The 13,525-nt window shown below is 40.3% G+C and overlaps 1 protein-coding gene across 1 annotated transcript in view; it reads left to right on the forward strand.

Moving 5' to 3' along the window:
- Positions 1-13,525, forward strand: part of DNAAF9 (dynein axonemal assembly factor 9) — a 78,194-nt gene that overhangs the window by 19,084 nt on the left and 45,585 nt on the right. Inside the window, exons 4-10 of the mRNA XM_021292872.2 lie at positions 366-490; positions 3,971-4,067; positions 5,122-5,228; positions 8,482-8,559; positions 10,508-10,606; positions 11,175-11,230; positions 12,373-12,508. Coding sequence (XP_021148547.2) covers positions 366-490; positions 3,971-4,067; positions 5,122-5,228; positions 8,482-8,559; positions 10,508-10,606; positions 11,175-11,230; positions 12,373-12,508 — 698 coding nt within the window. The remainder of the gene's footprint in view (positions 1-365; positions 491-3,970; positions 4,068-5,121; positions 5,229-8,481; positions 8,560-10,507; positions 10,607-11,174; positions 11,231-12,372; positions 12,509-13,525) is intronic.

Consider the following 13,525-nt stretch of genomic DNA (forward strand, 5'->3'; position numbering starts at 1 on the left):
CTGATGTAATATCAGGCAAGAAAAGCTCTAGTTTAGCGTTTTTGTAAGGACTGGGCACTGACCCTCTTGGCTTCTCAAAGGACGGGCTGATGCAAGTTCTGTGCAAGAATTCCCAATAAACCCACAGTTGTTCTGAACACCAACAAGTACTGTTCTACTTGAAACCGGGTATGGCTGCCAAATGTTTCTTTTTTAAACAAGTGGGGAATGAGTGTGTATTCAAATAGTGGAAACATTTTCTTTGATTGAGTCACAATATAGGAAAAATGTTTTCTGTTCAGTTTCTCTGTTCTTTTCTTTTGTGCCCATATAATTCTGTGCGTGGAGTCTTGATGCTGAGATAATATCTGTTCTGCTTGTTGCAGATATAATCATATTAATAAAACCTGACAGCGTCCATCTGTACTGTAACCCTGTGAATTATAATCATCTTTTGCCCTATGTGGCACACTGGAGGAACCTCCATTTTCACTGTCTGACTGAAAATGAGGTAAGTGTGAAATGAATGCAGATGAGCATTGCTAATGGACTTGCTAATGAACTGATATTCAAAGTGAAATTTGTTTTTACATTCCTTCCAGAAGCTTTTCTTCTGTTTCATGTTCAGGAAGGGGGGTGATCTGTGTATATATATATGGGTATTAATATTTTTTCTTATGTTTGCAAGAAGAAAAATGTTTTGAATACTTTGTATTTTTTGGATCATGAAGACAAATTATTCCCTTCTTCCACTAATGACTGTTGCTTGGACATAAGTCAATGAACCTTTAATGAGGAAGAACCTTTAATGTGAGAAATGCCGAGTCTGAATCAAGTACTACAGTCAGCATTTCCAGTGGTAGCCTTATTTGCTACCAAAGCAGTGTTTTAATGCATTGCTTGCCAATAGTTTTAGAATATTAGTAAATACTTGCTTAGTAAGCCATTTAAACTCAATCAATTTCCTTATGTCTTTTCATTTTAACTTTCAACTCTTCCTTGCAAGAGCTGTTATCCTCAGTATGGAAAAAAGCTGAGTTGTGTCACTCACTTTCATAGGACTGTGGTTACTAGATTTGAGTTTGATCTTGCATTTTAAAATCAATGTATTCTTAGAAAAGCTGTGTTTATCATAGCAAAGTCCTGTTAGAGGAGTAAAAACATGAAAATATTGCTTGTCTAGGTGCAGAATAAGAACCTTTTTATTCCAGTTGAGACTGGGAATGGTTTTTCCTAAATGCCATCATGGGACGCTTCCCCCTCTGTTCAGTGCTGTGTAAATTCCTTTTCTAAATTAGAGTTATACTGAAATCTGAAGGGAGTGAATTAGCCTGCGATGCCTCTGGGTGAAACTGGTGGGAGAATGAATGGGGCAGGTCAGGGAGAGAAACCTCTTGTTCCCTTGAGTTTGCAGCTGGAAAGTGATGAGGCCTATGATTGATTGTGGTTTTGTGTGGCTGTTTGGTAGTTTAAATCACAGAATTATGAAATAATTCAGGTTAGAAGTGACCTCTGTAGATGATCTCGTCCAGCCTCCTGTTTCAGGCAGCGTTAGCCATGAGATCAGATCAGGTTACTCGAGGTTTTTTTGCAGTTAGATGTTGAAAAGCCTCCAAGGGTGATGACTGCAGAACTTCTCTTGGCTCTCTGCTCTATTACCTGGCTGTCCTAATGGTGAAAAAGTGTTTCCTTTTACCCAGTCTGAACCTCTCTTGTTTGAAATCATGTTCTTTATTGTGCATCCCGCCACTGCAGACGGGAGAACGGGGCTTCAGCATCTCAAGAACGTTTTTGGGGGTGTTGAAAGGCAACTATGAGGTCCAGCCATGGATCTCTCCTTGTAGGACAAGTGCCCCAACCCACTGATCATTGTGGTGGCTCCAGTTTGTCCTGTCCATGGGTCCCAAAACTGGATGCGATGGTCTAGATAGAGCCCCGTGAGTGCTGCACAGAGGGGATAATCCTCGTTGAGATGTAAACAGCTGAGCTATAGGTTAAAACATGTCTTAGCAAAACCTAGAGCTTGGCTTTGTAAGGCTTTTCTGTTGCCAGATCCCTACTGAAAGGGCAAATCTTGACGCGTACCTGATGGTGCTAAAACACACACGTTTTGCGACAAAGACTGGAGGGGTTTTAACGCACTTTTGGTGGCTAAACCGCAGTCTCAGCTGTTCAGATTTTAAGCTGCATCTGCTTAATGGGCTTTTGTATGATTTCTGGTGGTAAGTAGTAAACTGGATCGCACAGTGCTGGCTTGAAATGATGTTGAAGCAGGAAAGGTAAACCACGTGCTTTGCTATTTGTGGAAATGACTGGAAAACTTTGATTTCTGAAGTTGAAAAGACGAGGTTGACTTCGTTGCTGTTTCATGGGAATGAGCTGAGCGATGCGCTTCCAGCCACATTGCTGATCTGTAAGAATTGCCCATTTCCAAGATAACCTCGGAAAGAGAAGTAAAAATAACATTGCCGTGTCGGGCTTTAAGCGCATCCTGTTTACAGGAGGGTTGCCTGGAGTGACTTTTAAGCATATATATATATTTTTTGCAGTGATAGAAATAACTTTTCGTTGCTTTTAGGAAGAGGAAATAAAAAAAAGCTCCAGCGCTTTATGAATAATAAAAGCCACGTCATGCCTGGTTCTGCACAGCTCTAGATAAATCTGGCCAAACCCAAAGCCTCTCCTCCCTTCCTACTTACCTTTAGCTAGACCATACGAATTGAAGTGAATACCCTCGTTATCAAAAGAAAAAAACCATATTATTCAAGAATGCCTATTTCCAAAATGGCCAAATGTGATAAAATATCAAAATTTGGTGCATACTTGATAAGCTTTCTGGGTGTCAAGACTGTACCATTTATGGAACGGTCTCGGATACCTGCAATAGCACATAGTGAGCAAGCCTTTAGCACCCTGCCAAAACCCACGTTCTTATTCTAATGGCATTTTAAGTCTTGAGAAGCCAGCGGTTGTTTGAGGCTTGGCTTTGAACCCAGGCTTTGATCTGGCTTCCTGGGATGGAAGAACATGGAAGGACTTGGGCTATGTCTTAAATTCAGGCTTGTCTTCAAAGAACTTGTTCTTAAAATAAGGAACTGGAGCTTACAAGAGCGATATACAAAAGGTTCATGATTATGTAATTTACCTTGATACTAAGTTCAGAGCGGTGTATATTAAAAAAAAATAGAATCAAATAAACCACTACCGCCTACTGATCTTTCTCCAGAAAGCGACTCTTGAATTACCCAGCCTGTTGGTTTTAGGCTTGGTACTAAACTGTACCTGTTCAGGTAAGAATCAGAGGGCATTTTTAGGTTTTTGTTCTGCTTTAAAGTGGTTTTTGTGTCATTTGTCTCACCAGTCCAGTTTTATGCTTTTCCGAGCTGGAATGATGATATTTGTTCTTCAGGCGACTTCAACCCATTACGAGCGTGCAACAGCAAAACAGTGTTTGCACCGTGGTGTCTCCTCCTTTTCCTACATACATCTCTTGTTCTCATTCTGTGACCCAGGGCGTATCTTGTCAGTTGGATTTTCTGGTTTAGTGTTGTTAAACTGGTATTTTTATGTTATTTTTCCCTCAGTGACAAGTTTTATTTTGTGGCGCATTCGTTGACTCTTTCTCAAAGCGTCTTCTATTCCTTTAAAATTGTCCAGAATCTAGTAGATGATGTTGAAAGACATCAGTGAAAGCTGAAAATGAAGTGTATAGTTATGTCTTCATAGAACCTTATTAAAAACCTTGCTCCGAAGTTTGATTTTTTAAGGACAATTTCCATTGGATTGAAAATATCTCTGCCATGATATAGTTTAGAAAATATGCAGACTAAAGAGATGCTTTAGCTTCTGGAAGCCATAGGTAATATTGTAGTGGATTACATGACATTTGCTGTAGAATTAAACCTGTACAATACATATTCTCTTTTGTGCAAAACTAACGATGGAATTAGGCCTGCCCTAACCAGATTCTATTTTAAATGGCTTCTTTCAGTATGAAGATGAAGAAGCTGCAGAGGAATTCAAGATTTCCAGCTTTGTAGACATGGTTCGAGATTGCAGCCGCATTGGTATTCCGTACAGCTGCCAAGGTGGGTTTGCTCATCTTATGCAAATAGTTTTGCAGCATGCAAGTCAATGCACTTCAGGGAATGAAGGTTTCTCTGGTAAGGAATAAGGATTAATATGTCAGTAGTTTCCTTTCAGCTTCTTTTTCCTTAAGAGTTTGGTTTCTTACTGAAAAATGGAAGCCCTTAGACTCGATCTGAAGAGTGAATGCTCGAGTGTGAGAAATAATTTGCATTCAGAGGAGCGTGTCCTGCCGTGCCAGACGTTCTCTATTCACATGGGAGCTCCAGATAAATACTCCCTTCTGTAAGGAAAGAACAAACATTTCATTATGCAAGTTTCCTTTTTTAGCGCTGCAGAAACGGGGCTGCGTGGTTTCCTGTTATGATCTGCAGCCAACCCAGCAGCCTGGACAGTGTCATCTCACATTGTTCACCAGAGTGTATTTTGCAGTATCCAAAATAGCGATTAAAGTCAAGGCAATGCCGTGCACAAGCACATGGGGTTTTGGATCCATAGTACAGTAGATAAAAGGCAAAAAAAACCCCTCGAAAGTTGCTTTCTAATTTTGAACCATGTAAGTTCAAACCAAGCTATTTTGTTTTAAATTCCTATTTCTTCATTGCTTCCCTCGAGGAAAGGATGATGTGCTCTAAATGCCCGGAAAATCATTAATGGGGGAAGGATGGCGGGTCTTTGTTAGGAATTATCTAAGGAAGGTGTGTAGCTTAAGGATAATAATCACGCTTGAGATGGCTCACAGCTTCACCCATGAGGGCCAGACTGAACAGTCCTCCCCCCGGATTAAAAATCTGATTAACGTGGGGATAATGGTGACAGGATTTTACTTCAGGGCAAATATTTGAAGAAACTGGAGTAAGCAAAGCTCCCTGTTTATTATCTTGGATTTTAACGGGCACAGTTTTGCTAATAGCCTTGGAATTACATTTGGAAGGAGACATAATACCCTTTATTAAAGCAATAGCTGGACAAAAAGGAACAAAATTTGGGGTGTAGAGAAAAGAATTTCTAAAGCTATTGGTGTGAGAATGTTTCCGTGAAACGTTTCTTTTGCAGGTCATCTACAGATATTTGACATGTTCATTGTTGAAAAGTGGCCAATAGTGCAGGCTTTTGCTCTGGAAGGAATTGGAGGCGATGGCTTCTTTACGATGAAATATGAAGTGAGTAGTTACATTTCTCATTTCCTTCTGTTTCCGTTCTGAAGCAGAAATTGAATCATGGAATTATTTTGGTTGGAAAGTACCTTTTGAGATCATGCAGTGCTGATTCACTGCTCAAAAGAGCTGCTAAGTTGGATCAAGTTTTTCAGGATCTTATGAAACCGAATGTGTGAGGACGGAGACACCACAGTCTTGCCAAGAGACTCTTTGGAGCACACAGCACTCTGGTCTCGATAAACCATGATTGTTTGGTCCCCTGTTGTGTTTTAGAACTTTTTCCTTATCTTCTAGACCCTCATCTACCAAGAGCAGAAAACACTTATTTTAAACTCCGCTAGATGGATATAGACTTTCAAGAGTAGTGCAAGAGAAGCCGGTTAGTGACAAATGCCTTGAACTGAACTGAGAAAATCAGGAGTGACTTTATTTCTTGGGTCACTGGTTTTGACACAAGAGATGCATCTACTTTACCCACAGACATTATATATTCTTGAGTCATCAATAGGGCAACATTCAAGATTCTGGATGGCGCTCCTAGTTTTAATGATTTGCTGTTCCACTCTGAGCAACTTGTGTAATTTGATTTGCTTATTTATTAAATTTACTCTAGCAGCATCTTCAGAGCACAGCTTTGTATTTATGTACTCGTTTGAAGCTGCTTTGTATTTCATTTTCCTGGACCTTTGCCACAGAAATGCAGATGTCCTATTTTTCTTCTTGCTTTTTACAGCCAGAACGTTCTTTGTCTGACTTCTGACACCTGAAAAAAGCCCAAGGAATTAATTGTACCGTTATTAAAGTCTCATCACATGTAGTACTGTACATCTTGCTCAAACACTTATTATATGAGTTCAAGTGCGCTTCTCTCTGCTTTCACCGACACCTTTCCTCATGCTTTTTTTTATTCATTCCATCACTAGTCCTCTAATCATCTTATTGTGTGAACTTGTCAAAACCATTAAATACAAGTGCAAATAGATGAGCATCCTTGTGGAGGTATCAGCAGCCCTCGCTCACGTCTGAAATTAGTCAATGACTGTGAATTTAAGATTTATTTGGTTATTTAATTACCCTTGCCAATTAATTTCTCAAAGCCCCTCCGGATTCATGAAAGTGTGGCAATGACTTTGTAAAGACAGAGCCAAGCCCTATGGGGAGAGACTGAGGGAGCTGGGCTTGTTTAGTCTGGAGAAGAGGAGGCTTAGAGCTGAGCTCAGCACTCTCTAGAACTACCTGAAGGGCAGTTCTAGCCAGGTGGGGATTGGTCTCTTCTCCCAGGCATCAGCAATAGGACAAGGGGCCATGGGCTTCAACTCTGCCAGGGGAAATTGAGGCTGGAGATGAGAAAGCAATTCTGTGCAGAGAGAGTGGTCAGGCATTGGAATGGCTGCCCAGGCTGGTGCTGGACTCACTGGCCCTGGAGGTTTTTAAACTGAGATTGGCCATGGCACTTAGTGCCATGATCTAGTCAATGGACTGGAGTTGGACCAAGGGTTGGACTGGATGATCTCTGAGGTCTTTTCCAACCCAGTCCATTCTGTGATTTCCTATTTCATTGTGGGAGTTAATACCGATTTTATGGCACTTTTGCAGCCTTAGAAAAGAGCACTGGAAATTCTCAGTATCTGTTTTGAAGCCTGTTAAGCTCTGGCGGTTCAGCCAGTTCCAACCCGAGTTCTTGATTTCTTCCTCCTTCAAGTCTTAAGGGGATTTGAAGTGGAAAGCGACATTCTTAACTTTTGACATTACTGTTTATGTGTAATTCTGTCAGGCAGCTGCTGTATGTCACTGATGGGGAGGGAAAAACCAGATCTATGGGAGGAAGTACATATGGAATCACTGGAAGTGATCTATCAATGAATACTTCTGCTGTTATTATAGTAAAAGGGGGTGTTCTTGTACATTTTTATCTCCTCAACCTCACTTTCTCACTGCAGTGCATTCTGTGCTGTTAAATTTGAAGATAATCTAATGGTGATAACATATTAATATATTTTTTTGGTGTTTTAAGGGCGTTTGCTCTTACTACAGAATTCACACGTGCTCAGGATGCTGTAGTGCAGAGAATTTACTGACGGGTGAATGCACAAGATGTCTGGGAAATAATTACTGCCATATCTAATGATATGAATAACTGGGATAACTATAAAGCAGCGGTTTGAAGAAAATTCAGCGTTGCACTATTGAGTGGTGGGGAGCCCTGTCAATGCAAAAGTTGTTCAGACACAAGCATCCCTTAAGAATATATTTTTGAATACCATTCATCATCTTATTACTTGGAAGAAGATACTAAGTTAGACAAGTTTTGCCTAAATTTACATTACGCTCAGAGCAAGAATTGGCTGGTGCGTAGGATGAGTAACCTTGGAATCTGCTTGTCTGTCTTGTCTCAGAAAATTCATCTTTCCCTTTTGGCCGTACCAGCCGATACTGTTCCTGCCTATTAACTGCATTTTGAAAAACTTTGTGAAATGATTTCACGGAATCACAGAATCCCAGAATGTCAGGGGTTGAAGGGCCCTGGAAAGCTCATGCAGTGCAATCCCCCCATGGAGCAGGAACACCCAGATGAGGTTACACAGGAAGGTGTCCAGGCGGGTTGGAATGTCTGCACAGAAGGAGACTCCACAGCCTCCCTGGGCAGCCTGGGCCAGGCTCTGCCACCCTCACCACGAAGGAGTTTCTTCTCAAATTTAAGTGGAACCTCCTGTGTTCCAGTTTGAACCCATTGCCCCTTGTCTTGTCACTGGTTGTGACCGAGAAGAGCCTGGCTCCATCCTCCTGACACTCCCCCTTTCCATATTGATCCCCAGGAATGAGTCCCCCCTCAGTCTCCTCTTGTCCAGCTCCAGAGCCCCAGCTCCCTCAGCCTTTCCTCACACGGGAGATGCTCCACTCCCTTCAGCATCTTGGTGGCTGCGCTGGACTCTCTCCAGCAGTTCCCTGTCCTGCTGGAACTGAGGGGCCACAACTGGACACAATATTCCAGGTGTGGTCTCACCACATTTGTTTGAAAGATGCAAGTAAAACTTCGCACATGCTTTGAAGCCTCGCTTGAGGAAATGAGGCTCTGAAGCATCCACAACACTTGAATCTGGTCCGTTCCTTTGTAACCAGCAGTGTAAAAATATTCCAAATTCGTAGTTAAGGGCTGTTGCATTGGGCGATGTGCTGAAGCCAGACATTCAGTGTGGCTTAAACCTGAATCTGTGGTGTTTTTCATTATGTTTTTCGCATTTAAAATCTTTTTCAGTTAATGGATGTCAGCGTTGATTTGTGGAAGACGTACAGCAAAATGGATCCGGTTTCCTTGGAGGACTTGCTGTTTGAGGTAATGTGGATGAAATATCCTCAAGGACTAGTCTGTTAGGGTAGCCACAGAGCAAAATTGTTGTGATATTTTTGGTTTGTTTTTAACAGAATTTACAGAATTCATCTACTGACTGTTCACTGTTGTTCTCAGGGCCTCTTTCCCTTCCTCAAATCTACCACAGAGTCCATGAAATCCTCCTTTTGCAGGAAGGCAGGGAAAAAGAATCCACTTTAATTTACAGCCATAATTCCAGGAGAAATAAAAAAGCACTTTTTGGGAATACTCTGGAACTACTTTAGGTGGGAAACAGTGACACACAGTGGCTGCTCTGGCGCTTCGTGAAATACAAACACAGTATAAAGTCATTTCTCAATTTAATGCGTTCTGATCTCAGTGCTGGAGAAGAAAGCAACACATCAGTAGATATTATTTTGTTGCTGATTTTTTTCATCAGTTTCCAGCTTGGCAGCAAAATTGGTTCCTAATTTGTAGCAAGTTCAGCAGTATGTATCTGTTATTAATAAAATTTAGTTGTTTAATCAGCTGCTGTAATGAAAATTAAAATGTCATACGGGCTGTCAATCTAAATAGTAACTGATACTTCACTTCCCTCTGCCTGCGGAAATGAGAGACATTGTCTCGATTTTTCTTAATCTGGTAACTGTCTTATTTATCAGATTTTGTAGTTTGAAACCTGAAAGTTGTTGTTAAATTTGCTGTAGATTTTCTGAAAAAAATACAAGAATGGGGTTGTCATCCAACTCCGGTATCGTAAAATTGGTGATGTTGTAAATGGTGTTCTCAGTGAGGCTGAAGTTAGGAGGTCTTGAAGAGCATTTGAAGCTGGTATATGTTGATACCTTTTTGTTAACACAGCTTTGATTTTAGAACATTCTGACTTGACCTCTACCTGGGATTTAGAAGGATGTTCTGTACAACATTGTCACTGACAGAAGCACTTGTTAGTTCGTAGCTTCTATGAAGAGCTTATTTGAGCCTGGAATATTCTCCAACAATCGTTTTTTTCCCTCTAAATGTAAAACCTTCATTTTAAACCTCTAGGCTTTATTAGGATTTTGGAAAGCTTGTAAGATTTCATCCACTTTTACTCCCTGAATTTCATTCATTGCTGCGTTAATGAAGTGGCTGAAGTAAAATACTGTATCATACCTCTGCTAAAATCGTAGTTCAGGTTTTGCCTGTTGTATCTCTGAAGATCCACACTCTCTAAAATTTCCAAGTTTGTATGTGACAGGTAACTGAAAACAATCTTGAGAGCATTTGAAAATCGCCTGGTTCTGTAAGGTTCCTGCTTTACCTGCGTGACACACTCTTTTTATTGATTCCCTGATTTATTTTCGATTAATTTTAATGCAACACTTACCTGTAGTCATCTTCCTTTTTTATTCTGCTTTAATGAGGTGTTCCTGATGTTTCCTTTTCCACTTATACAAATAGAGATAAAGAAGGGATCATCTGCCCCTTGCACATCATGAGCTTCCCAAATTCCCCACCCCGCTCCTCATTTTCTGTCCGTAATCTTACTTCATGTCAGATACCAATTACTGGAGAACCATGTACAGATTTAAAACTTGACAATTAAACCTGTCCAAGTGTTGATTTTGGAAGCCTGATGGGAAAGATGAGGTCTGAATGACGAGCGATCTCAAAACGGTGCTTCCTCAGGTTAAAGGCAGATAAAGGGCTCTGGTCCTTTTCCTTCTCCTGCCTCCAAAGAACCCCAAATGTCTAACAAACACAAAAAATACACCCCCAAAAGACCCCCGAAAATCCTGCAGTCATTACCTTTTAAAAGATGTTGATTTTCTCGTATCTATTGTTTATTGGGCAGGCTGGATTCTATACTGCATACCGAAATGTAAATTATGTTGGGTCATTCAGTACCATCTGTGACTTCCTTTCCCTTGTGTAACACCTTACTAATAATGTGTGATTTTTTTGGTAGGATTTAGCGATTTTTGAACACCAGTGGACCAAGTTTTTTGCTAACTTCGATACGGAAGTTCCCTTCATTCTGGAGCTGTCAGAATCTCAGGCCGGGGAGGTACGTCTGCTTCACTAACTCTTTGAACTGCTACTGCCATTCCATGCAGAACTAATAAGTATTCAGCATTGGCAATTTTTATATGTCTTTTATTATTTTTCCTCCCTGCCCCATCTCACCTTATATGTTTGAGGAGTAGAAACCTATCTTTTTAAGCTCACCATCCACCTTTCCTATCCATGGCATGATCCTTGGCACTGCCTGGTGTAATTCATTGAGTATTTCTTCACTAATCATCAAACTTAGTTAATTTACATCTGCACAACAGGTCCCGATATGTAGGTAGGTTGACTTTTCATGTTGGTTGTAGCTTCAGTACGTACACATCAAATCTCAAACATAATTGATGGTAACACACAGCACGAGTGAAAATACCACAGTGCTTTTGGTAGTAGCTGTTGCTCTTTAAGCATATACAAGACATGATGGTTTTTGGGTTTCTTTATGGAGGCTGGAAGTAGTTTTTGAATAGGAGTTTTCTCTGAGAAGGATTATTTGGGTTTGGTAATGATAAATTACTTTCTGTTCATTTGTTTGTTAATTAGGTTTTGTTTTTAATTCTTCACAGCCTTTCAGAAGTTATTTCAGTCACGGAATGATCTCAAGCCATATAACAGATAACAGGTATTACTCGTTATTCCCTGTGAAACTGTGGTGTCACTAGTACCTCAGTGTATTATTTCCATATTTCGGTGTATTATTTCCATATTTCGGTGTATTATTTCCATATTTCGGTGTATTATTTCCATATTTCTCTGCTGTAATGCTTACAGTTCCTTTTGGGACCATCTCAGTGTATCACGTCTCATCTTAAAAGAAAAAGTGAAGGTGCTTCTGGGAAGGATAAGCCGAATTTTCATGGGATTTAATGCTGTAATTAGTACATATACAATGTCAATATGTTTGAAACCATCCACCTTGTGCATTCTAATATAGTCAACTTCTTCATAGCCAGATATCTAAACAGACTCATTAACTTACTGCACAGGACACCTATGTTTGAAAATGCTGGTCCTATTTATATGCTACTCAAAACCAATTAAAATATAACGGTTATACATCTCATTATAATTTTGTGAATCATGACATGCACAAGACCAACAGTTAAAGCAGAGTGGTTGAAAACCCAAATCTTTGCCAATATAAGCTGGATAATACAGATCAGTTTGATTTTATTTAGCGTAGAGTTCTGAGAGAGGAAGGTTGTTTGGCATATGTTGCAAACCCAAACCTTCTGCTGTTTTGAGCTAAATAAAGGTTGCTGAGCTACTTGAATGTCTCCGCAGATTCTTCTTTATTTGGAATTAAACAGTGGAGTTCAATGTCCTTTATTGTTTTCAGCATCCTATGTTGTTTGGATTTAAATCATGAAAAGAAAAACCTTGACCTCTTCAGCTGAGTCTTGGGCCTAAAGCCAGAACTAAAACCAAAATAAGTTTGTTTAATTCCAATATAGTAATATCAGGGTTTAAGCTAGTCAGCTTTTCAAGGCAATTTACTTGAAAAGAGAGGAAAAAACTTTTCTAATATCATTTGGAAAACAACCTGGAGACATGTTCTTGTATGTAAAAGAAACGATAGTCTTGTTAATTTAAGCAGTTTTTTTCCTTTGGAACTCAATGGGAAGCTGTAGTGAATTATTTTTGTCCTGCTCTTTTAGTCAGAAATTCAATAATTGGTCCATCAGACGTGAAAGCTTGGATTTCATTTGTTGCTCGCCAGTTTTCTTCAGGTATTTTGGTGGTGATCCCCTCTTTTCTCCTCAGCCCGAGCCGCCAGCCCTTCGTTCTGTTTGGTAGCCACTCAACCAAGGACAACTTGAACTCTGGGAACTTCAACTTTCCATCAGAAGGACATCTGGTTCGCAACACCGGCCTTGGTGGGAGCACCGCGAAGCACATGGTAAGACTTTGAAGTAATATCTGACATTTTTAAGCAAATGCTCACCTTCCATGAGCTAAATACCTGATGTTTAACATCAGAAAACATATCTTAAGAGTGAGCAAGTTTAAGGAACAAATTTCCTTTTTCTCTCTCTTTCAAAGTCAAACTGTACTGGATGTTTAATCAGGAGTTGCTGAATGAGTTATAATATTTTTCCCCTTTAAAAAGACAATTATTTTAACACTCATGCTATGTGTGGGGTGGGGAGAGGGAAACGTTGTTTCCAAGGACATTTGTCCTATTCGTAAAGTGCAAATCTTCCTGATGGTTGTATATGATGTACTTAACTCTGACACACAGACTTTATTTTAATCAGAATTGCTTAGCTGTTTCTTAAAAAGAAATGGATAGTTACGAATAGACAAAGGATATTTAGTTGTATCCACATTTTAGCAAGTGAAACTGAAAAGTCTTTTGGGTGTTCCGAGAATGTTCCGCTCAAGTTGTAAGATTAACTTGTTTCCGTTTTCAAGTAAAAAAACCTTAAGTTTTAAAACATATGATGAGGTCGATGGCTTGTTGGGCTGCCGCGCAGGGGACGTAACGGGGGACTTGAGATCCTCCGGGTGATCCGAGGAGGGAGTCGCGGCCAAGGAGCAGAGGTAGCGTGCGGATCGCCTGGTGGAGTTCGCCCCGTTTCCGCGGGCGCCGAGTTGGTTGTGCTGCTGAGGAGATGGATGTGGTGGAGTCCAGGTCATCGTGGAGTGAGCGTATGAGTGAGGGAATGAGTTTTTATGGTCTTGTGATAACATTTCATGCGTAGTTGCTGTAGGAATGGTTGGATGTGAGTATTCTGGACGTGGGTCAAAAGCCTGAGAAAGGCTCATTCTCCATAACCCTATTTCTGTAAAAACACTTTCAATTTTGTGTTCTTTTCTTGCTGTTTTAAGACCATTCAATATCTTTCATAATACAACTTTTATTTTCCTGATGGTGGTACTTGCTCCACCTGTTGGATGCTGACGTTGTTCTTAA

This window comes from Columba livia, chromosome 4 (assembly GCF_036013475.1).
Source record: "Columba livia isolate bColLiv1 breed racing homer chromosome 4, bColLiv1.pat.W.v2, whole genome shotgun sequence".
Lineage (NCBI taxonomy): Eukaryota > Metazoa > Chordata > Aves > Columbiformes > Columbidae > Columba > Columba livia.